The sequence below is a fragment of the Vidua macroura genome, chromosome 12 (genome assembly GCF_024509145.1).
Source record: "Vidua macroura isolate BioBank_ID:100142 chromosome 12, ASM2450914v1, whole genome shotgun sequence".
NCBI classification, from domain to species: domain Eukaryota; kingdom Metazoa; phylum Chordata; class Aves; order Passeriformes; family Viduidae; genus Vidua; species Vidua macroura.
In genome coordinates, this window is record NC_071582.1 from 9,105,005 (window position 1) to 9,128,806 (window position 23,802).

Here is a 23,802-nt window from a genome sequence, read left to right on the forward strand (position 1 = left end):
TCTCTGATTGCAAACAAATTTTAAAACAGGACATAACCATCTGTGGTGCAGAACTCATGAACTGGGCAAAACAAATCCTACACCATTTGTCCCTTTCTCAGCTTGACTTCTCCTGGACATGGCCTCCATGGGTTGTTCCACTTTCCACTCCTCTGAAATAGGGCCAGGTGCGCCCTTTATCTGTTACTACACATTCCTGTGTGCAGGACGCTCCTTTTGCGGGGAAGCCCCCAGAAGGATTCCTTGTCACCAGAGCAGGGTAGAAAAGCTTTCGCTGTTCCCTGCTGCAGTGCATCCCTGTGGCAGCGGGCAGGGCGTGGGAGGAGGAGCAACTTTCCAAAACAGGGCACGGCCACCACAGTGCTGGAGGTTCTAGGTCAGCTGGTGTGGAAGCCAACTTGGTCTGCAGGCGTTTTTACAAGGTTAGAAAATAAACCTGAGTAAAATGAATGGTGACCTTTATGCAACCTTTGGAGAACGGAGCTGAGGTTTTATTGACTATCCTGGCTCTGAGTTGATGGGAATAGCTTTGCAGAAAAAAGGTCTTTATAAAACCTGCTTTTAGGAAGAGTGGATTTTTCACTCTTGTTTGTGGGTTTTGTTTGTCTTTGTTTTTTGAAACAATAGAATCTGAAAAACTATATGGGGGGAAAACCACTATTCAAGTAATAAAGGATTTGGATAAGTTTTACTGTTGTTCATTTGGAATGCATTGGAATGCATGCTGTTGTTGACTTCACGGCATCAAACATATGCAATTCCTTGTTTCATAAACATTTTACTTCCCACTGCAGGAGTTTCCTCATTGAAGCAAGTCAGATGGTGTGACATTGTGGTTCAGTGCAGCAGTTCTAATGAGTCCTTAATAAGCACAGAATTGCAGGGTTGTCATCCCAGGCCTCTGTAGCTGGGTTGTTTGCCATTTAGGAGAGTTCTGCATTATTTACATGTGTCTGTATGCCACTGGCAAGTAGGAATCCAAATCTCTACTGGGAAAGAACACGTGGAAACTCCCCCTAAAAGTTTCTGGACACTGTATAAATTAATCAGAAAAAATCATATAATTGGGTGAGATGACAGTACTGCTCAGGTTGGGGTGATCAGACTTACACTGAAGCACTGATTAATCTTTTAATTAATTGGAGCTTGGGGTGGTTTTGTTAGTCTTTTTCTCTGTGTGTGTATAGTTTTGAAAGCAGGGGTTGAGCTTAATGTTTTTATACAGATCCCATAAGTTATGTATGTTGCCTTCTCTTGTTACTCTACTCAGCTGCTTGCCAAACAGAAGTATTTGGAGAAGGGCCAAAGCTGCAAAATTCAGATCAGGATCCAAATTTGGTTTTTTGGTTCAAGCCTTTCTAATTTCTAATATTACAAACCCTTATATATAAATAAGGAGCTCTTTATTTTTAAACTGTGGCCATGAGGACAGGGAGGTGGCTTCTTCACCTCCCTCTGGAGCAGTCCAGGTAGAATGCTGGACTGTGTGTTACAAAGCCATCAGCAGGTGATTCAAGGTCAATTGAATGGGTGAAAAAGCAGCGTGTGCTCTGTCACCCTGAAAGAGCCTGAGCAAAAGGCCAGCACAAATTGGTGCTTTCAAGCCAGTGAGAAGAATCCCCTAAATCAAAAAATTCTGGAACGGTGGGATATTTCTATGACATTAGATCTTTGGGAATTTCGAGGGTTTGTTTTGTTTTGTTCTAAATGGAGTTACCCAGTATCTCAATTTTAATGCTTTCTTGATTTAATGGAAAAAGGATTATCTCTCACCAAGTAGGATGCTTGTTATCAGCTGCTGTGCCATCAACAGGCTTTCAGTAAGCTGCCCAGTGTTTTGTGTTGTTGAATGTTTAATCATTAAGACAGTGGAAAAAAAAACATTCAAAACTTCCCAAATATTTTCCTTGTGGCTTCTTTTGAATTGCTTGTGGTTGCTGTGGTGGCATTGTACCTGTCAAGGGGTGGGGAGGCAGGTGTTGCTGCAGGAGTGGGGATGGGGGCGGCTCTGGCTGGTTGGGACCTGCTCCCGGTGAGTGACGTCCTCGTGGCTCCTGTGACCTGAGCTGTTGTCCCTCCCTGGTGTCAGCTGTAACCCACAGACACCCTGCAAGGGCAGGTCCTGCCTGTTCCAGGGCTGGGGGTGTACCTGTGTTCCTCCACAGTGATGAATCCCACTCAGCTTTTCCCTGGAGCTGGCTGGGAGCGCTGTCCCTTGCCCATTGTCAGGTACTTCAAGTTTGGGAAGAAAATCTTGTTCCTGGGGAGAACTTGTTTATTAAATGAGGCATATTTGTATCTCCCCCTGAGAGGAAGTTTGTGGTTAAATGTCAAGGTCTGTGATGGATGGCTGTCCTTTCTGATGGATGGCCCACAGGTGTGCAGGCAATCTGTATTTCTCAGTCAGAAATTCCTAAGGTACCATTATAAGGTTTTGGGACACCTGTGGGTGAAAAAGTTAGATTGCACTGGACAGTAGAAATTACAGTTCATGAGTTTGCATATAAAGCAAAGTGGATTATACTGTTTTTAAAATGGTCAGCAATACAAACTGTTGGAACTTCTCAGTATGAACGAGGTTGCCTTGTGAGTATCAACACAAGCATCCTTTAGACAAACAAAAATTAGTGTGTAAGAAAAGTGTGCTGAATAATAGGATGGGCAGTTTGTTCTTCTGTGTTTGCCTTACCTCCTCCTTGCCCTTGTTTAGAAATCACTTGAAAATACCTGGAGTAGTCTTTGTGACTTCAATGGGAATATTCCTGTGTGCCTTCTCCCTTCCTCTTCAGAACCACTGCTACATTAAAACACAGACTGGAAAGGCAGTTACTTAGTACCACAAGTGGTAACTCTTTGAAGGCCTCTTTATTGAAAAGCTTTAACATTTATTTAATATTTTTTGTGGATGGAATTTTAGTCTTGTTTTTTAATCTGCTCTGGAAAAATGTGACAGCTCCTTCTTTCAGAACTGTGTTAGTTTCATTGCTAGTTCAGTGGAGTAAAGTGCTTGAGAGGCTTGGGTGCTTGTTAAATTGGGAGGAGAATTCTGCAAGGGGATTCTGGATCCTGTGTGAATGCAGTGTCTGGAGGCAATCTGAAACTGAGACTCGAGGTGTCTACTTCAGGGCTGGACATCCTCTGGCAGGACCAGTTTGCTGTGTGTGCTGAGGGTGTGTGGGCAGTAGTTTCTTGGAAAGAGCACACAGGGTGCCGTGCCCAGGAGAGCTGTGCTATTGGTGCTTGGCATCACCCGCTCCAAGCCGGCTTCGATGCTCTGTGCAAGGTCCCGATTGCTCTGTGGTCCTTGCGCTGCTTCTCTGGAAGTTGGTAGTTGTGGGTGAGGCATCTGTGAGGCTGGCCAGCCCTTGGTGAAAGCTGCAGCTCCTTCTGCTGTGATGGGACTGTCTAAAGAAAAGGCTAAAAATAATTTTGAACTATTTTTGCAGGAGTCAGATTATGCCACAGAAGCTTTTTATCCAAGCTCTGACAAAATGTGACAAAATTCCTTTCATTAAGGGTGTATAAAAGGTTGGTGAGTTTTCTTTATGGTTTGATTTTCTTTCTGTATTAAGCCTTTTGGTATGATAAATGATGAAGGCCTACAGTTGCTATTAGTGACCATATAAACTAAATGAATTAGTTGATATTTAAAAGACAATCAAGTTACTCACAGGCTCCAGGAGCCTGTTCTGCAGCATTAACTTCATTAAGCTTGATTCCAGTGGTATAGTTCAATCAGTGACTCCTAAAAAGTTGTGACATTAAATGGCAGCTGAGGGAAAAGTATTAGCTTCTTCCATTCAACAAGTGAGTGAAATGGGAATGGTATATATAATTTTAAAGTGCAAGAACTATCCCTGGAAAAGGATATTTTGAGCATAATCTGTTAGTTGTTGGGAGATAGCTTGCTGAATCAAATAAAATATTTGGAAATATTGGTGGTTTGTGTGTGTTTCATTACACTGGACAAAGGTTTGTCTAAATGAAGTTCACAGTGAATCTTCAGTTAAAAATTAATCTTGAGCATCATTTTATCATGCAAAAAAAAAAGATAAAATGCTGACCCTTAAGATTTGGTAACCTGTATAATTAAGTCTGTGATCCATGAAGATATCCAGACACATCTCTTTTATTGGTTACTTCTGAATAGAAGCCAGGTGTCTGATTACCCTGTAGATCCGTGCCTGAATATGCTCTGAGTAGTCAGTTTTCGGTTAATAGCAGCTAAAAAATGTTAATAGTCTTGAGCTCTAAGGCTAAGAATAAACACAAACCAAAATACTTTGTTTTGTTTAGTACCAGTGAGTTTAGGCAGTCCCCACTTAGCTTTCATGGAACGTGTCTGCATGGACTGCATCTTTCTTGCGAGCAGCTTACTTCTCTTGGAGGGGTAGGAATGTGGGTTCATATATCACTGTGGTTTGTACAATCAAGTTGGTGAAACTTGTAAGGTAATTGAAAAACACAGTTCAGCTCATGTGTACCATGGTTCCCTGTGTGGAAGCCCCTCTGTGAACACGTAGTGCACTGGGATGCTGTCAGTGAGTAGCTCCAGCTGTTCAGGGTGAAAATATTTGCAATAGATAAGTGTTTGCAGTGCAGAGCTAATAATTGTTATTTGTCACTTTACAGTGATTCTTGTCACTTTAGTAAAGTTCTTAGTTACTGCTGAGTACTTTAAGTAGCAGTAGCTTTGTGGGAAGTGAGGCCCAGTGTAGGACCTGGAGATAGCTTGAGTATATTCTTCTGGAATTTGTCAAACTCAGAAAGGTGAGTTGCAGTTTTGGCTTGATTAGTTCAGCTCCTGAGCAAAGGAGTGGCAAAGCAGCATATAGTTCACTGTGAAAACTGAAATCAAACTGTGTTAATAATCAGGAAGGGACGTTTTCATTCTCGTAATGCGGACATCTGCTCTCCCGCTGCAATGTTTACGCATGATGTGATTCATGGGAATGAAAATCCAGACTGATCAATTCTGTAGTGCTCTTAAACAATGTGTCCTTCTGGAAGGACCCCTCAGACAAGTAATTGTGGGTACCATTAGCATGAGACTCTTGCAGAAACATAATCCAGTGGATTGTTAGATGCTGAAAACGTGTGGTAGCCTACAGGTGAATGTCGACAGCACTGTTACCCTGGTGAGTATTTCTTTAGAACTGTCTACATACATCTGAAATATAATTCTGTGCTGTTATGATTTTTGGAAAGTCAGAAGTTTAGTGCAACTTTTCTGAAATCTGATCTAGATTTAATGAAGCACAGCCTTTTCTGGTTTTGACTCTTTTACTAAGTAAGTTGTGGTGTAACTGTGCAGCTCCCTGGGATGTTCAGTACATGCTACGAATAATGAATCCATGCAGGTGTTCTGTAAATTGTCTGAATAGGGTGCTAAACTCAGTGGCCTGTGTGGCTGTGGCTTCAGTACTTTGTACTAGGACAGGTCACAAGCCCTCTACTGCATTTTCAAAAGAAAACCATGACACTATGAAAACTTCTGAAATAGGTGTCAAAATGCTTATGGATGATGCTGTGCCTGCAAAGCAGGTGTGTTACTTGAGAAGAAAATGGCTAAGTTGTTAGGTTTTCAGGTCCCATTCTCCTCGTTACCTGTAGAAGTAGGATAGCAAGGCAACAAACTGGCTGCATACATTGTTCCCTGTTCTGAGGACAGAGAACTGAACCCTAAAGTTGTGGGGTATTCAATGTTGCTTAGATGCTTGCTGTTCATAATTTCCATTCATGAGCAGGTTTTAGATGAAGTATCCAGATCGACTCACTTGTTCAGCCATCACAGCTGCAGAGGCAGCCTGGCAGGGAAGGAGGCAGTGTGTGGGGTGGAGTGCATGGTGTTGGCCTGCCCCACACTGCAGCTTCTGCAGTGCTGCCCTGGAGCTCTGTGCTGCTGCTGCTGCTGTGGAGCTGGGCTGGCCTGATGGTGGCAGCCCCAGAGCTGCACGCATGATCCAGGTGGGAGCAGGCAGTCCTGCCGTGCAGGGCCATGTAAGATACCTGTTGGACAGAGTTAATTTGCCACCTAGGAGTGAGTGCAGTTGTGTTTAAACTCCTTTTTTAAAAATCCTTAAGAATTGGAGTAGCATGCATTTGTAACTCTTCTGAAGATCCTAGTTTAGGGTTTAAAACCATTTTAAAAGGTACCACATAGATTATTTTTCTACCCCCAGAAGCAGAGGATGATGGAGAGCTGATGAGTTACACTGCTTTAGCATTCAGTGAACTGACCTTTGAGATAGGCAAGAGTCTTCTGGCTCCTTGCAGCTCTTTATTTGCAGAGGCCAGAGAGCTTCTGTGTCTAGAGTAGGTGAAGCTGATCAGCAGAGGCGAGTGAGTTCTCGGTGCAGGTGCAAGGCTGAAGGATGGATGCCTGAAAGAACCTGTGGAAGCTGAACAAGGGGGAGTCCTCTGAGGTGGGAGGTTGTATGGTCACCATCAGGCAGCAGTGCCATGTTCATCCTGCATGTGTTCAGCTTTAAATTGTCACCTGATAGTAAAGTCAAGGACAGGAGAGGGTTCTGGGATGTGCCAGTGAGCAACATGGCACAAGTAGGAGAGAAATTGCCTTTCCTATGGCAATGAAGCCATGCCTATCTAGCAGGAAAGAAGTGAGTGACCCTTTTAGTAGGCAGATGCTTGGAGAGCGCATGTAGATACTCAGGGCATTACTCAGCACAGGGTAACCTAAGAGGTTGCAAGAATTGCATTCCATGGGAGTCAGCAATTGGGTACAGGTTCCTCAAGTGGAAAAAAGGGTGCAGAGGAATTGTGTGGTGGGCAGCCATGAGAGAAAAAGGAGTAAGGAGAAGGAGGAATGCATGTGTGCAGAAATTAGGGCAGAAGCAGGGGTAGTAGGATGTTGCAAGCAGCCTTGGGAGGAGAAGGCTTGATAAAAGCTGGATTTGTTTGCAAAAAGACAGGCTGATACCTATGGGGGAGCTGTTCAATGTGGAGGGGAGAGAAGGATATCTGTGGCATGGAGGAGGGACAAAGAGTGTGCCAGGGAAACCCTGCAGGTTAAGCTGGGCCTCCTCAGTGCAGTGTCTGTGAGAGGCCTGGGGCAGCCCCTGGATTGCTTCTCTGCTTCCCAGTGTGTGCCAGGCCCAGGGAGCATCGGGATGGCAGCGTGTTGGGAAGGCTGGGGCTCGTTTCCAGGCTGGCAGTGGGACACCTGCAGGTTTTGGGGAGGGGATGGCTTCTTGTGACGTGAGCGGCGTGTGGGGCTCCGCAGGGCAGGGGGGTCTCATCTGCTCCCTCAGGATAAAGCCACAGAAGAGCTTGGGCAGGACTGGGTTGTGACACTGCAAACCAGATAACAGCCCCTGGGTATCAAATGAATAGGGAAATAAAGAGGTACAAGAGGTAACAGTAGAAGCAAATCCCTCTGTTAAGAGAACATAACTAGGATAGCTGTGGGTCTTGAAAATGTTGAAATAAAGAAGAAGAAACCCAGTTTTTATCAGCAGGCTTAAATCTGCCATCCGGGCACCTGTGCCACCATTGGGAAACACGTGTGGTGGGAAAGCCTGGCTGCAGAGCTGCTGACACTGGGAGCTCTTCTGTTGGGTTCAGCTGAGCTCTGAGCTACGTACAGTAAACACAGCGTTGTGCAGATTTGAACATTGCTGGGTGTGTGTTACATGTAAGCAGAGTGTAGAACTCTTCCAGTTCTCTCACATCAATATTGTTTTGCTTTGCCATCAAGTGTCTGTAGCCACCATTTCCCAAGGGAAAGGCAGCGGAGGACCAGGGCTGTGACCTGTGGCAGGCTGTGATGTACAGCAAGGTGCTGCCTTCCTCCTCCTCCTCAGCTTGTTGACTCTGCAGGCATGGAAGAGAAACAATTTTGTACATGTGTTTTTATAGATGCACTGAATTTCCTGTTTGGTTTTTAAGTTCTGAGAAGTGTCACCCCCTTAGTTTCACTAGGCATTCTTTCTTGGAGCCATGTGGGACAAAGGCTGGAGAAAAATCCCAGTGTCTCGTTGGCTTTACAGTGCCTCCAGTTCAGACCCTTAAGTAATGTTGTGATGGGGCTTCTGATGACCTCAGCTGAAAATAGCACAGCAGGTCTCTTAGCTATCTATAGACTGGATTGTGAAGCAACCAAAAGTTGATTTGTTTTTTCATAATTAGTTTTAAACCCAGCAGTTTTCGTTGTGGAATATGAGAGTTGTTGCAATGGATGATTTGCTGCATGGCTACAAACCTGCATGTCTGGTGACTGTTTCCATCTTTCTGCTTTCAGTGGGACATTCCTGAGATGAAATTTCTACTGAAATAATCTTTTTTCATGGTGCTTTTTTGAGGTTGTAGATTGTTAGTAATAAATACAGGATGCAGCTCCTCTAAAGTCATATTATCTTCCCACATCCTGTACAGAGGGCACTGCATCCTTGGAACAGAATCTCCTGCCTGAATGTAACAATATGCACTGATTTTAATTCAGAGCAGTGCTGAAAGAGCCAGGGTGAGAGCTGTGTAAAAGCATTTTCTTTGTCTCTTCTGAGAGTTCATTACAGTAACTTATGGCAATATACTGAATTTAAATAAATGTTAAAAGAGCCCCAACCCTAGGAACTTAAATGACTGTCTTGTTGGAATAGAGCACCTGGCAGTGTGTGGTTGTTGCAAGTTCTTCCCAGTTATTTTAAGAATAGTGGAACAAGCCTTTAGCATTGAATACAACTAGATTTCTTCAGAGAGCTGAAAGAGATGTTTATAGACCTACGTTTCAGACATAGGTATTCTGATGTCTGCTGGCTAATTATTTCTTGGCAGTTCATTACAATGGGCTATATGTGAGACTTGGGCATTTCATTAGCAGCCTCATCTTCCTTCTTTGTTCAGCTGTTTGTATAGTTGGCATTATTTATACTCATAAAATTACCATAGTGTCAGAAATGGTGAAGGGATTCAATTTTTAATTCTCTATGAACTATCTTAATTGCATTTAAGTAACAAGTGTTGAAGTCAGGCATTTGACACATTTTAACCTGCATTAACTTCAAGGCATGCTGAACCACTGTTTTTCATCACTGTGATGTAACATTGCTCCTCCTTATGTCTGATGGAAAACTGGTTTAGCTTATTCTCTCTAGTGAGTGGAAGGAGGTGGATTAGGTTACAGGGAGGATGATGAAGTAGTGGCAGCTCACCCTTCTTGTTGCACTCTTTTATTGGCTTGCTGAGCGTTTGCCTCCTGATTTTGCTGAGAAGGGTGATTTGCCTGGGATTGAGGAGGAATCTGCTTTCAGAAAGAGACGATATTTACCGGTTGGTGAATTCTCACTTTGTTTACTTTTTGAGGCCTGAGAGTTGGACACTTTTTTGTATTTCCAGTGGACATTGCTCTATTTTTATACTTCAGAGAAACAGCAATACCTCATGTGCTTTTAGGATGCAATTGTGGTCCCTGTGGCTTTTATATGGAATAAAAATATATCTGCATTTGAATTCTGAAAGACCTAATTTGTCTTGCATTAAATGTTTTGCCGCTGTTTGCCTGTGTTTGTGCTAGGCTCAAGTGCCTGGTGTCTGGGGCATGACACTGGACTCTCCCGGGGGAGGGAGCAGTGCAGGCAGGGACGGAGCCCCTAGGTGGCATCAGAAGCCACCCGATTTTTGGCTGCTGCACGCCCGAGGGTGAGAGGTGAGGATGGGAGGGGGTTCCTGGCCCTGGGGTGCGGGGCCATGCTTGGGGTGTGCTTTCCTTTCTTGGTGCCCTGTGCTAGAGCTCTTGTGGCATTAGCCGAGCAGTATGGATAGTCGTCATTTTGCTAATTCAAACAAGTTTCAACCTTGTGCAGCTCTGCTTTCTAAATATTTAATTGAAATGCTTTTACAGCCATTTTACTTCTTTATCACTGTGAGCCAAGCCAGACAATGTAACATGGCATATGTTAAGATGTTAATTGAGTAGCAGCACACATAGGCGGCTGTTTCATAATTTTCTCCTTAGATGATCCTTGGCTCCAGTTTAACATTTCTTTGTGCTTCTGAGTGGAAGGTTATATAAAGATATATTTAGAGCTGTTAGTCTAAGAAAGAGAAGCATTAATTCAGTAAGATTAAGAATTAAGGGCTGATTGCTGCAGGCACTGCTGGGACACAGTGCTTGTCGTGGTAAGGATGTGATAATAGTACCTTTCTGATAGTACCACTTACTGTAATGGGGTTGGTAATCCTTTTATTGAGTGGTTCCTCACAGCACACAGAGTAAATAGAGATTTTTTTTTTTTTTAATGTCACCTGATGTCGTCAGAGTAGTGGAATTCAGACTGAATCTTTCCAAAAGGGTATGTGGTCAGTTTAATAATGACCTTCCCTATTTTAACAAGGTTTTCAGAAAGATGGCTTTGCCAAAACTGTTACTGTTGGTACTTTGTAGTGGATTCTGACTTGTTTTCCTTGGGAGCTGAAGTGGATTTTTGCAAGAGGGAAAGGGGCAGCAGGACATTGCACAGGAGGAGGAGTTCCTGGGTGCTGTCAACACCCAAATGCCTCCTGTGCCTGGGAGACATGAGCCTGGCAGTGCTGCTCATGTGCTACTGCTCCCAGCAGGAGCAGCCCTTCCAGAGTACCCCTAGGCCCTGTTGCTAAGCAGTTTGACAAACAACCTGCAGGGATGGTATGGGGGAACAACTGATGCAGTGGGAAATGGAGGCTTTTCAGATTGCAGTAATTTTTGAAATTTTTGACACTCCTTCTTTGGCAGACAGCTCTAAGTGTTGTCTTGGTTATTCTTCTCTTGTGGAAGGCTTGTTTTCAGGTGTGAGTAAAATACCAGGGCAGCAGTGTCACCATGCACTGTAAGGGTTGTGTGTGCTGCATGTGAGCCACTCAGAACTTTCCTGTGGCCTGAACAGTCCCTGTTGGGTTTTTGGTTTTTACATTATTTTATAATTATTATAATTTATAATAATTATACATTATTTTATAACTTGGTAAACATTTTCTCTCTCAGATGGCTGAGAGGGTGGTTTGCAGTCTGAGGTGAATAACTAGGTAACTGTGCCCATGGTAAGTAACTGCACGCTAGGGTTTTCTATTTTAGTTGCAACTTTTTGCTGTAAGTCCTGCATGTTGGGTAATAATGTAACTTAATACTCTAGTACTGGAATCTGAGACCCTGCAGAGGGGAGCCCTTGCTGTCTGGTCAGGAGTTAAGCCCTGCCTTCCAGATGCAAGGCTCAGTTATGAGCAGTGATAGAAAGCAGTTTCTTTTCATCAATTGCATTATGGTTTGGCAGAAATAATGTTTTCTCTAGGTTGTCCAATAAGTGGCAAGCACATGAAACACAGCTATACAGAGGCTATTTTCGGGAGGATGTTTCAGTTCATGCAAATATTTGCAATCTTGGGCTGAATGGGATACAGAGTATCTGTGGTAATTTCGCAGTATGCACCAAACCTTTGATGAAAAAATCACTCTGGGCTTCCCACATGTGACCACCTACTCAAACCATTATTCAATTCTGCACAACAAATTGTAGCTCCACTTGTGCTGAGTTCGGTTGAACTGGCTCTGTTGTTGTTGACGTCCTCCTCCATTTGAGGGATGAGTCCACTGCCAGTGCCCGAATGGTGAGAGCCGTGTCCTGTGTGACTTTTGGGGCTGGGAGGTCTCCCCTGAGTGAGCAGAACAGCGATGTCCTGGAGGTGCTGCTGTCCCCCTGCTGCCAGGGACTCAGCCCGGGAGTGCCCGTGGCAGCACGGTGCTCTGGACGTGTGTCCCAGGAGAGGAGCTGTGCCGCAGGGCGGGCGTTCGCTGCGCTCCCGCAGTGTTGGTCACCTGCTGCCTTTCACAGGGGCCGAATGCTCTCAGCTGCAAAGCTGCTAACGGTTCGTTTCAGTGCCGTGCAGGCTTTGGGGAGGCTCAGGGTTAACCAGGCAGAAGCTGATAAATTCAAGGGCTTTCTTTTATTTCTCCCAACCACCTCCCTTTTTCTGGTCTCACAGACATAAGGCTTCTCTTATCCCTTGTGGTTATATGGCTTCTCTTATTTGCAACATTAAGGAGGTACTCGTGCTCAGAGCAACTGAATTGTGCCACTTCTGGTAATACAATAGTCCCATATTGCTCAGTACAATTCAGCTGCCTCTTCCTGAAAGTAAGTATTGCTTAATTAGAGGAAGATTGGCAGCATCTGGTTCTATGCCACTTAGAAAAAAGAATTGCATCTCCTTGCCTTATTCTTCTGCTTTTTTCCCCTCTCTGTCCCTCAGTGCGAAGTAAACTCAGCTGCTCACCTGGGAAGAGAGCACACTCCTCATTCTGCCCATGCCAAGTCAGGGCGATTCTGAGCAGAAATACATAAATAGGTCAGGGAAAACAGAAATGCATACTTTGGCAGAAGATAGAAGAGCAGTTTGAGGAAATACTTTCATCTGATTTCTCCTGATCATTCTCCCAAAGGTAATTTCAGGAGTTTGTCTTCAGCCTTTAGAAGCATCAATTGCTACAACCTTTGAAACTTATCTTCAAGAATCCTTTAGAGGTCTTGGCCCTTCCTGAAAGGCTTTTTGCTGCAGACTCAAAACAACCAACACATGGTTCTCTGGGAAGTTGTAGGGTCTGGGGTTCCCCATGAGACACAACAGCTTCTGTAGGGAGCTGCCCTATGCTGCTTCTCCAAGCACAGCCCAAGAAACCTCATTTTCTCTGCTGTTTTATTAATTAGTAGAAGCTGTGTGCATGTTTTTGAGTGGCTGGTAGGTAAGTGACCAGAAATGTCCAGATTGATGTGCTTTAATGGTGTTCAGAGCAGAGTTGACATTTTTGAGGAGCATTGCTGTAGACAGTACAACAGGGTCCCTCTTGAGTCACTCCGTGTGCCTTAACTTTGAAACAGTCAATAGGATGGCACCCACTGAATAAGTGCCTCCTTTTTGGTTGTGACAGTGTCTGTATTTTTTGATTGGAGAGGAGCACATACAAGGCTTTGATAGAAAATTTTATGCTCCACAGTTCTTGTGTTGGGTCATTGGGCACAAGGTGGCAAATCCAAGGTAGCTGTAAAAGCAGCCGTATTCGTTGTCGCTCACAAGAGACAGCTACCCCCAGAGTCACAGATCTTGTCCTGGATAAAACTGCATGAAGTAGCCTGGATTAATTTTTGGATCATGTAAGTGGACTAATTTAACTTGAGGGAGACTGTCATCATGTAGAGCTATGAAAGAGAGTAACACCAGCTGTGCTTCTAGGTGGGGGTGAATCACAATGAGCCTCCAGGAGGAACAATGCTGGCTGTGGGCTTTAGGTGCAGTTTCTTAGTTTCCAATGGGCTTAGGTTCCAAATAGATTCAAATGGTTATTTTCATTAGAAAGAACATAATTCCTGCTGTTCTCTTGCAGCTACTCCTAGGCTTGCAGCAAAATGTGTGGGTAATGGCCTCCAGATGTTAGAAATGGCTCTGTGAAGGGCCTGATTCAGCCTGGTTGTTGGGATTGCTGGTTGCACGCATGGTAATTGCAGTAGTAATTAAGTATGGGATGCCTTTGGCAGGGACAGAAGCAGACTGACTTACTTGTAAATGAAACTTCAGCTTTCAAAGCATGTATGTCCTGCTAGAGAAGAAGTGGGGCAAAATAAACAAAGGTGGCAGGTGTAACTGGGATGTCTGTCCCTTTGCCACTTCTGTCACTTGCCTTTTTATCTCCTGATGTGCTGGGGATGTATCCTGCAGTGTCACCAAATTGATTGTTTCTGTGCAGTGCTCAGGTCCATGAGAAGGTCACTCCCAGTACTGTCCCAGTCAAAGGGCTCATTCCTCAGGGTTGCCAGTGCTTAACTTTGATTGCTTCTACTGGAAGGGAAATAAGCATTTTTGTCATTAGGCACAAGCTTTATAAAATGAAGCAACATTTACCTGTGCTCTGGTTAGAAAGAAAGACACCTCAGTTTACCACTAACAAATTTTAATTATGTCATCCCAGTATACTCAAGAGCATGGAGCAGAAGGTGGAAAAATTGGTTTTTAAATAGAGATCACACTTAGCCCTGCTGAAGCAGTGGGACCTTTGCCTTTTAAAATGTCACAACATCTGCTTGCAGATTGGAGGACATGAACTTGACTGTCCTTTTTATGCCACCAGTTTACAAAAAGGAAACATAGTGAGCTGTATTTACTGGCCCTATTATTGCTCCTCTGCTGCAGCTTCTCAACACTGTTGATCGGTGCTGTAGGAGCAGAGGTCACAACTGGAAGAGCCTGCACTAAATTTGAGAGTTTACATTTCCTGACTCAGACTGATATTTGGAGATAAAGGGACAGCTCTAGGGATCTCCTGTCCAGCTGCCTCCTGGCAACTTGCCTCTTTCTCTTTGCAAGAAGAAGACATTAATGCAGATGGGCATGCTGATGCTCAGGTTGGCAGAAGGGAAGCTGTGCTGGCTGGAGTGTGCTCTCCTGAAAAGCCCAGTGCATGGACTTGTCTGCAAGTCTGTAGAGGCTGTGTTTGGGCTAAGTTTCCTATGTCTGTACCCTGCATCCCCTTGCCCTTTATGCACCCTTTCTGTGTAAGCTGCCGTGTAAAGCCATACAAGAGCTTTGGGTACAAGAGTGGGTACTTATGCCTGATTCCTGTTGCCTGCTGCTTTGTAGGAGAGGCTGTTGATCTGTGGCAGCACAGGGACTGTGAGACCTTGCTCGGGGTTGGAGGCAGTGGTGGAGTCCAGGGTGGAGAAGTGCTGCTGGAGCATCTGTGTCCCCATCAATTTGCTCAGCTTTGGGTCAGATGCACTGGCAACATGCAGCAGCAGCAGGTTTCCATGCTTGGTGTCCTTTGACTTTTCTGCTAAGATGGTGGTTTTTGATAAGTGAGATGACATTTAGATTTCCTTCTTCAGTTGCTGCAGTATATGTAAGCGTCTCTCCCAAGGCAAGGCAAAGCAAAGCTTCCATATTTGCCATCCTTTGTACTCCCTGTTCTTCAAAATCCCCAGCAGCTCTGCTTTACTGTCTCCTTGGTGTTCCTGTCTACCCACCTGATGGCTTCTCCTACACAAAGTCAGCTGAAGTGGATGGCTGCTGATGGATCTGTTCCAGTGAACTTGTCAAATGCTCTTACCTGTTGAAATCTTTTCTTGTATTCTGTCACTATAACCTGAGCGGTTCTTGTATGGGAAGGGGCATCAGTGTTAGCAGCCTCTACAAAACAGATTTTTAGACAGTCTTGTTTGAAAGTGGAAGTGGTGTAAAAAGCAGGGCAACCATACTCCTGCCTCTGGGCATCTGATGGAACAGTAGGTGCTGGTTCCTATCACCACCAGACACTAGAACCATTTGTTTTGCTTGTTTCTTACTCAGAGTTTTAGGAGATCCATCAGCTGCCTGACTTAGTCTAGCTTTTTTAGCACCTGTACAAAAGTAAAATAGCTTCCATGAGATGTTTTGTTGTTTAAGGAGATTGAATTATGTTTTATTTTACTAGAAAAATAATTGTTCTCTGAACTCAAAATAATTGTTTGATGCTTGTTCAGTATGTGTTCAGGCTAGGGTTTTCTGTATGGGAAACCTCCTGCTCCTCTTCAGAGCAGTGATAAAATGCCTTCAACTAATGCTGTCAGATGAAGCATGTGAAGTACAGCACCCTTAAGAAACACAAGAGCTGCTCATGGGTGTGTTTATAGGAAGTATAATAAGTTCCATACTGTTTGCCCGCCTTGGCACATGCACTGAGGTCATTCCTGGCATATTTCTATTGAATCCCCACCCAGTGTAGTCTTAATAAGCCAGCTGGGAGGTAGAGAGACTAACTTGGAAAACTCCAGAGTTGCCAGTGGAATAACAGCTGTGTGCCTTGTAGCAGCTCTTTGGAAAGCTAGAAATACATGCCTTGAAGTGGTGGGATTTACTGAAGCATGGGGAGAAGGGGATGTTAATTGTTTTTACAGATAAACAAGTCAAATGCATTTAAATTATAAGAGCTACAATAAAAGTTGTAATATCCATCCTGGCTGCATTGCAGCTTGGGATAATAATTGCAATGGTATTTCATTTAAAAAGTGCCGTTCTTATGTAAAAGAACAAGCAGCAAAATTCTAGCAAGCAATTAAGTTTGGGTGACTTTCTACAGAAAAATAGCTGACTATTATTCCATAGACTAGCAGGATAATTCAGAGTAAGATATAAAGCCTACAGTGCAGTGATAGAAATTCTAAAATGTAATGTTTTTGTCATTGATTTTAGACTAATTCAGTATTTCTCTTCTCTCTTTCTTCCCTCACATCTAGCAAAACTGTACAATCTAAAGTGGACTGCATTTTGGTAAGTACAACTCCAGAATGCTTTTCAATATTTAATGAGCTACAAGACCAAAATAGATGGCTCTGGAGCCTGACAGCTATTATGAAGCCTTTCCTTAGCAGTACTTGAAGGTACTACCACTAAATGTGATCAAAATTACTTACCATCTCAGGTACCTTCCCAGAAATGTGCAACACTGCAGGTCTTGTTAGCTCTGCTGTGCTGCTTAGGGCAGAGAGATCATTTTTTGAAGCGGGAAAGGCCCTTGAATTGCAAAAACATCATCTTCATTTGTGCATTAAAAATAACAGGATCTAGGCAGTGAGATTATTTTTAGGAAGCACTAGATCTGAAAGAGGTTTTATTTGTTTTTAGTAGTGAGCGGGTTGCAAGTTTTTTTAAATCAGAGTCTTGAGTTCATAAATCTTAGGACTGGAGGGAATTGCTTATCCTGATTTTCTACCTTCAGCACTTCATCCAGAAGTACCAGTGGATAAGACAAAAAAGTGTCATAGACAACCATCTGGATACTTTCAAATAGTATGGCTGGGCTAACAAAGAATACTCTACGAAGCCATATTGTCAAAGGCTAATTCAGGTGGTACTGAGTCTTGCCTTAAAATGTTTTAATTTATTATTGTATAAGATTTAAAGCTTTATTGTGTTTCAGACAAACTTTGGACCCCATTTAACCTCTGTTTAAAAGTTCTTGGATGCACCCAATGGGAATAGGGGTGCAGAATGTAATTTTTGCCCCCTTTATTCCTTATTGACATTTGTGAACACCAAGCAGGTGCCTTAAGATCTTAATTTTGTATGTGAGTCTTCAGTGGTAAAAGGACAGATTGCAAAACTGCATTTGTAAAACTCTTTTAACACCAGCTATTTCTGTAGAAAAAAAAAAGGGAGTTGGGGTGTTTCTAAGTAGCATTGGAGAGGGAGTAAATAAGTGGGAGGCTAATCAGTCATCTACTTTTGGCAGTCTGTTTTAAGAAAATGGAATTACACTAGGACTATTTTGCATTAAATTCTGCAGATTTATGGACTTTGTGTACTGAGGCAGGGATTATCAGTTTGCATGGAGGGTACTGGGTAGGTCTCATCCTTTGGATTGACAGAGAAATCTTGGACACAAAGCAGTCTCCATGGCTTGACTTGGAACGGAGCAGCAGTGTCCTGATGGTCTAATTTTCTGTTCCAGATGCCTCCTTGTCTGTCCTGCTGATGAGTTCAGAGGAGTTGTGTCAACAGTGGAAAAGCCACTCTAGGTTAGCAAAGGTAGATCTAATGCTGTTCAGGTTTAAAAAAGAAAAATCCAAGATCAGAATAGTTTGAGGAAATCAAAATTTAGCTGAATTCTGGCAAAATGGTTTCTGTGGTTTTAAGTGCTTTGGAAAACTGTGATCTGCAAGACAGAATCTAAAAGCATGTTGAACTGAAAGGCTGTGGCTGTGTAGCTCTGAATCCCTCCTTTGGTAGCATCAGTCACAGCCCCCGTGTGCAGAGCTGCACACAAATGTTCACAGGGTGCCAAGTTCAACACAGTTCAGCAGGGAGAGAGCTAGGAGGAAGCAGAGGTGATGGCAGTAGTCTGGTGTGGAGGTCACTCACAGCAGAGGGCTGTGGAAAGCAGCCAGTGTAAGGGCACTGAGGCTGCAACTGCTCATGCAAGAGTCCAGAGTTACCTGCCTTCAACTTGTTTCACTGCACCACTCACATTCCAACATACTGTCAGTTTCTGGGAGATCATAAGAAAATCATTGTACACTGTGCAATCCAAAAAAGATAATTAGCAAGAATTGTGGTGTAAACAGTCATTAAAAATTCATTATAACATCTTTTTAACTGTAGTAAACATGTCTAGCAGTAGACTCTCTTATGATTTTGCTTGTTATATTTGTAGCCACATACCAAGTGAACTTTTGAACCCGATTTTTAAAACGGTTTGCTCCATATAATCACTCAGCAAGAAGGCCAAGGCTTCTTTCCTTAGTCCTCGGAAAAGAGGTCAGTGCTGGTGAGAGAGTGCTGGATCCATGGCCGTGGAAACCAGAGCTGCTGGTGCTGAGGCAGTGTCTGTCAGTCCTGTGGCAGCGAAGGTGCCACTTGTCTCTTGGGCCCTGCAGGAGACAGGCAGAAGCTCCACGAAGCCTTGGCAGCTGTGCTTGGGTACTGTCAGAGCAAAGCTGCCATGTCTTTTTAGGGCTTGTTTGGAATGTTTAACACGTGAAATGTGTTCCTGCTGCTGCTCAGATAAAGTATATCAATTGTATTTATTAGCTGCTTTCTAGAATAAAAGGGTGTTTTTAGTATTAGTTATTTTCTGTCTTAGTGATATTTCCAACAAACCATCTGATCTAGAGTAATTCACCTTTGCTTTTTGTTTCTCTATTCATAAAGTGGGGAGATGATTGCTTGACTACTTTGCTATTTTTAGTTCTGGTTGTTAAATAATAGATATTTGTTCTGCTGAAGTATGACAAATTTTAGGGCCTTTCTGCCAGTAGGTGCAGGTTACATTGCCATTGGCACAGCCTTTTTCACTTTGATTAGTGTATAGTTGTCTATAAATACTCAATGTGTGGAAAGAAATATTAAGAGCAGTCCATGCTCTCTAAAACAGCAGCCTTGCATAAAGCTTGCAGAGTGCCCCTGGCCTTCAGCTCCCCTTATCCAAACTCGAGGACAAAAATAACCTGTAATTCTGCTTTCATTATGGAAATTTGAAATAGTTCAAATTTGAATGACATTTGCACTGTGCACATTACAGAAGTAGCAGCTCTTCTGATTGTTCCTTACTATATTCTTCTTCTATCTTATTTAAAGTTTGGCCTGACTAGGTAAACAATCCAGAAAAAGCACATGGTTTTTTTGCTTGGAGTTTTCCTTTGGTAATCCCTTTAGTCAAGCTTCATTTCAAAGCTGTCAAATGTTTGTGACCTGACAGTAGATCAGCAGTCAGAGGAAACCAGAAGGAGGGAACCAATCCACCAAGGTCAGAAACCCTGAAATATATTCTTTGATTTTGGAGATTCATGTTCAAATCTCTAGGTTCTCTGCTTCAAGCAGAAACATGAATAAACTCTGTTTCCTGTAGCACAGATTAAGTCCTTAACCACATTCTATGCTGAATAAATCTTTGTCTCTTTATGCTGCTGAAACTTGCAGTGGCAAGTTAGTGTCTCCCAGAATGGAAACAGAGATCAAAACCTGCTATTTTCATTTTAAAAAACCCTACCCCTCATAATTTTGGTCATCCTGATTTATTTCACAGGTGTTTATTTTGCTCAATCAAAATGCCTGTTAAAATTATAAAGAAAGTTGCATCTGTTTCAATGAAAATCTTGTTCTATGTCTATTTGAGGCAGCAAAAGGACAGATTCATTTGGAGCAGATCTGTGTGGTTTAATTTGTTTGCTACTTATTTTGTGCATTTCTGTAGTTATCTATCTGTATTTGGTAATTGTCAAAACAGAAATAGCAGAGATGTCTGTTCCTTTATGTGTTACTGAAAGTCTTTGCTTAGCTGTGGCTTAAGGTTTTTAATTCTTTGTCCTTAGTTTTTCTGTCTCAGTATATAAGATCATGGAGGTGTTATGAGTACTTGATAGATTTTTGGCTGAATTGAAGACAAGTTGTAAAAATTAGTATGAACACTGCCTGCTCCCCATCTTCTTTGAATCTTCCTTTGTTTTTATGGTTTCAGTTGGAGGGGATAAAGGTAATGTGTGAAGAGCAAGGGTACCAGAGGCAATGCTTTGTGCTGGCTTTATACCTCAGTCTCCTGCAAGCAGTTTAGCATGCTTGTGCATTTTTCTAATGCAACTTCAAGAAATATGATTTATAAATAGCCTTTGGAGAATTAGACCATCTTCATTTGATGTGATAGAACCAGTCAATCAAGGTCAGGATACTTCAAGCAGGATTTTTACTTAGATCCTTTTAAATAGCAGAAAAGGATTCCCCAGACGTTGCACAGGCTCTGTGGTTTTTAGAACAACAGTAGCATAAGCTTTAACAGGCTGCACAAAGGGGAGTTTGTCCAAGATGGTGCCAACATCACATTCTTCCTTTTGATGCCACCCAAATGGCATCATTCCTTTTCTCTTCCACTCTAATGACCTATTTTTTCCACACTGTTGACGTATTTGGGGATTGGGATGGGAATTTGTAGAATATTTTGTGTTCTTGTTTCTTTTTATTTGTTTCCACATGCATCCAGCCTAGCACAAAGAATAACGCAGAATGAATGAACCTTTTTCTTTTTGGTCAGTTAGTAGAGCAGCTGAAGTGCTCCTCCAATTTCCCAAATTCTGTGATTCTGATCGCATTAAAAAATTGTAAAGTTTTGATGCTTTGAACAATTGTAGTAACAGCAACTGCAGTTATTACTGGATTCACCAGGCTTTTAGCATTGAGAACTGGTGGATGTCAGCTGAGTTTGAAGAGACTGTACTTACTAAGACTGTAACCAAATTTTGAGGGTTTCAGAAATGTGTAGCGAAAACACTGTTTAACAAATTTTAACTGAATAAAATGCAGTCTTTCTCAAATCTACTTGCACTGACTGTCACACTCCATCTCCTTGCTGCCACTTCTTCAGTTTCAAGATGATTTTCTCTAAATAGATTCAGTCTCATCTAATAAGCTTAGGTTTATCTAATTATCAGCAAGGTAGGATTACTGCTGTGAACTGCCTGTGACTTCTTTTAATTCTCCCATTCTGAGGTCCTGCCTTCCAGGGCTTCCCTGCTACTGTTGCTGGAAGCTGAAGGAGTTGTGCAGAAAGTGCTGCCCAGGGCCAGACATGGAGAGGAGTGGGGTTTGAGTGCAGACAGTAAGATCACATCATTCTCCAGCTGCTTCTGCCATGGATGGCTGAGAGGAAGCTGTAATCAGCCACCTCAGATGTAGGGATGCAGTTCTGCTCATGGGAGAGTGGCCAGCTCACTCACATCCTTTGGAAAAGGTTCTGCTAACATAATCCCAGTCACATTTTTTCCTTTGCTGTTGGGACCTTTTGTTGTTTTGTTTTTCTTTAATTTGGGGGGTTGGCAGGTGAGACCTGTCTAGCAGAGTGGCTCAGACAGGGCCCTTCCACACAGCCCCTTCCTCCTGCCATGACACAGAAATGGCTTCAGCTGCAGTGGGCACTGAGACTACTGCAGTGTATTTTGATGAAAGGTTTAATATTTCTTCTAAAATCTTGCCTCCTGTGTTGCACTTGGGCATAGATTTGGAAGGGAGAACTTGTCTTTCACTTCAGTGTCAGACTCATGGGGAGGGGAGCAGGGGATTTATTTTGCCTGGGATGCTTTTGTCTCATGGATTAGTGCTTCCCATGCAAGGTAATCCCACCCAGACAGTGCCCTTTGGTGTGCTGCTTGGGCTTTTTTTTGCCATTTCAAACAAAAAGAGCTAAGTTCCTTGGACAAGAGGATGTCTAATAATGAAGTACAAATTTTCTTGTTAAATTTCTGTCTTCTCAAAAATGATTAATTTTCTGTAAATTCTTTCTTTGGAGAAGGTTGACTTTGCAATAATGAGCTTGCTAAAGGAAAACCCACCAATTTAAATGCAGTGATTCATACAGGAAAGGCAGAACAGAGAATTTGACAAAATATACCCATTATTAAGAAATACCTCTCTTGATACTTGGTGGTTTGAGCACCACTGCTGTGTAAGCTGCTGTAGAGCCACACAGAAATTGGTGTCAGCAAATTTCAAGAGTTTGTCAGAGGAAAAAGCCCCAACCAAATGTTGTGGTTTGCTGCAGCCTATAAAAGCAGCACATCCAGTGTCTGTTACCTGTGTGCTGCTGGGTGTTTCTCTTGGCTCTGGGCAGCTCTGTCGCATCGCTGGTGGCCCCGTTCAGTGCAGCACTTCTGGGCTGGGGTTTGCTGGCTGGGATTGTTGCGACCCCGCGTTCTCCCAGCTCCATTCCCTGCATACCGTGTCCCACCAGTCCTTGTGCAGGGTCTGGGGTCAGGGAGGAGGAAGTGGAACCTCCTCTTTCCTGTGCTGCTGTCAGTTTTGTGCCAGCGAGGTTGGTCTGGATGTGACTGGGTCTGGTAGGGAGCCCCAGTTTGAAGTGAAGTTTAGGTTTTTGGTTTCCCCACTCCCCATTCTGCTCACTGCTGAAGTGAGCCAGGTCTCACTGCATGTTGGTCCCTCCTCTTTTCTGTTCCTTCTGGAAAATGTTACATTGGCAGTAAGACACCAGTAAAGACAAAGAGAATTAGCAGTAATCCAGAAGCTGTATTCGGACTTCAAAAAGGATCATGTGAGTCTCCAGCTCTGTACTGATGGAGCACCAGCTCAGGCAGTGTTTCTGCAGCATCTTCCTGAAGGAAACCCCCTGTGCTTCCTGCTGCATGGCTTTCCTTGCATTGCTGCTGAGCAGGCCCTAAGCATGTTATCACAGTTCATTTTCCTTCTATTTTTAAGTCCATGTACTGGTTTCAAATGACCAAAAGCTGGTCTCTGTGTAGCAATCACTGGCTGCATACACCAGGTAAAACTCCCCCTCGTGTCTGATACTCAGCTGGTATCCTCTGGAGAAAGAGTCTGGCATAACTGATACGGATGTTTACTGAAGGGCTTGTGTGCAGTAACAGTTTCAATAACTGATTTTCAAAGGAAACAAAAAAATACATATGTACATATATAGGTTTTTAAATGGCTTCATGAAAGTCTATGACATTTAACTATTAGTAAATACAGTGGATTGCAGGATCACATCTGGCATTCTATGCTGTTACAGCATAGCTGGTTGTGATTCTGGATTCTCAGAGGTGCTTCATGTGTGCTCTGACAAGACCAAGTTTTCATGTTACATGTCTGGTTACAGAAGCAATCTGTCGTTAACATTTTTCCACATTCTGCTTTTATTGCATGTGAATTTTGTAATTGTAGTAAGTGCTTTCTGGTGGGTGATGATGTGCAAATAAAATAGGAAATCACATTTCTAGTCACATAGTGCTCACGGTCATGTTCTTTCACATAAATAAATACATTCTTGTTTGAAATTATATTATTTAGGAATACACTGTCAGATGACAGTTTTTAACTGCCAAGCTCAACTATTCTTACTTGCTTTTTCCTCTCCTACCTCTCCCACTTTTTTTTTTTTTCCAAACCAAAACACCTTATCTAGCAAGAAGTTGAGAAGTTTACAGACCTAGAGAAACTCTACCTCTACCTTCAGCTGCCTTCGGGTCCCAACAATGGAGACAAAAGGTATGTGAGTGTAAAGGTGAACAGCTAATACTGCAAACTTGCTTTACTTCCTGTGGCACTTAACTGCTCAGGAATCATTCACATGATGTTGGTAGCAGAAGCAACCTTTATTAAACATTAAGTACTCTTATTTTCCTGAAGATCGGATGTTGAGGGTTTTTTTTAAACTTTAGAATCTTTTATTGCATGAAAAGCTTGTGATTATAAATATCCTGAAATTAAAGAGTCATCAGAGAAAGTGTTTCACAGTCTGTGTAATTGTTCCTACGCTGTTTATGCATGAAGTCATAAAATAGCAAC

General features: G+C 42.9%; 1 protein-coding gene across 1 annotated transcript in view; it reads left to right on the forward strand.

Moving 5' to 3' along the window:
- Positions 1 to 23,802, forward strand: part of RFX7 (regulatory factor X7) — a 45,931-nt gene that overhangs the window by 5,573 nt on the left and 16,556 nt on the right. Inside the window, exons 2-3 of the mRNA XM_053988619.1 lie at positions 16,251 to 16,284; positions 23,420 to 23,502. Coding sequence (XP_053844594.1) covers positions 16,251 to 16,284; positions 23,420 to 23,502 — 117 coding nt within the window. The remainder of the gene's footprint in view (positions 1 to 16,250; positions 16,285 to 23,419; positions 23,503 to 23,802) is intronic.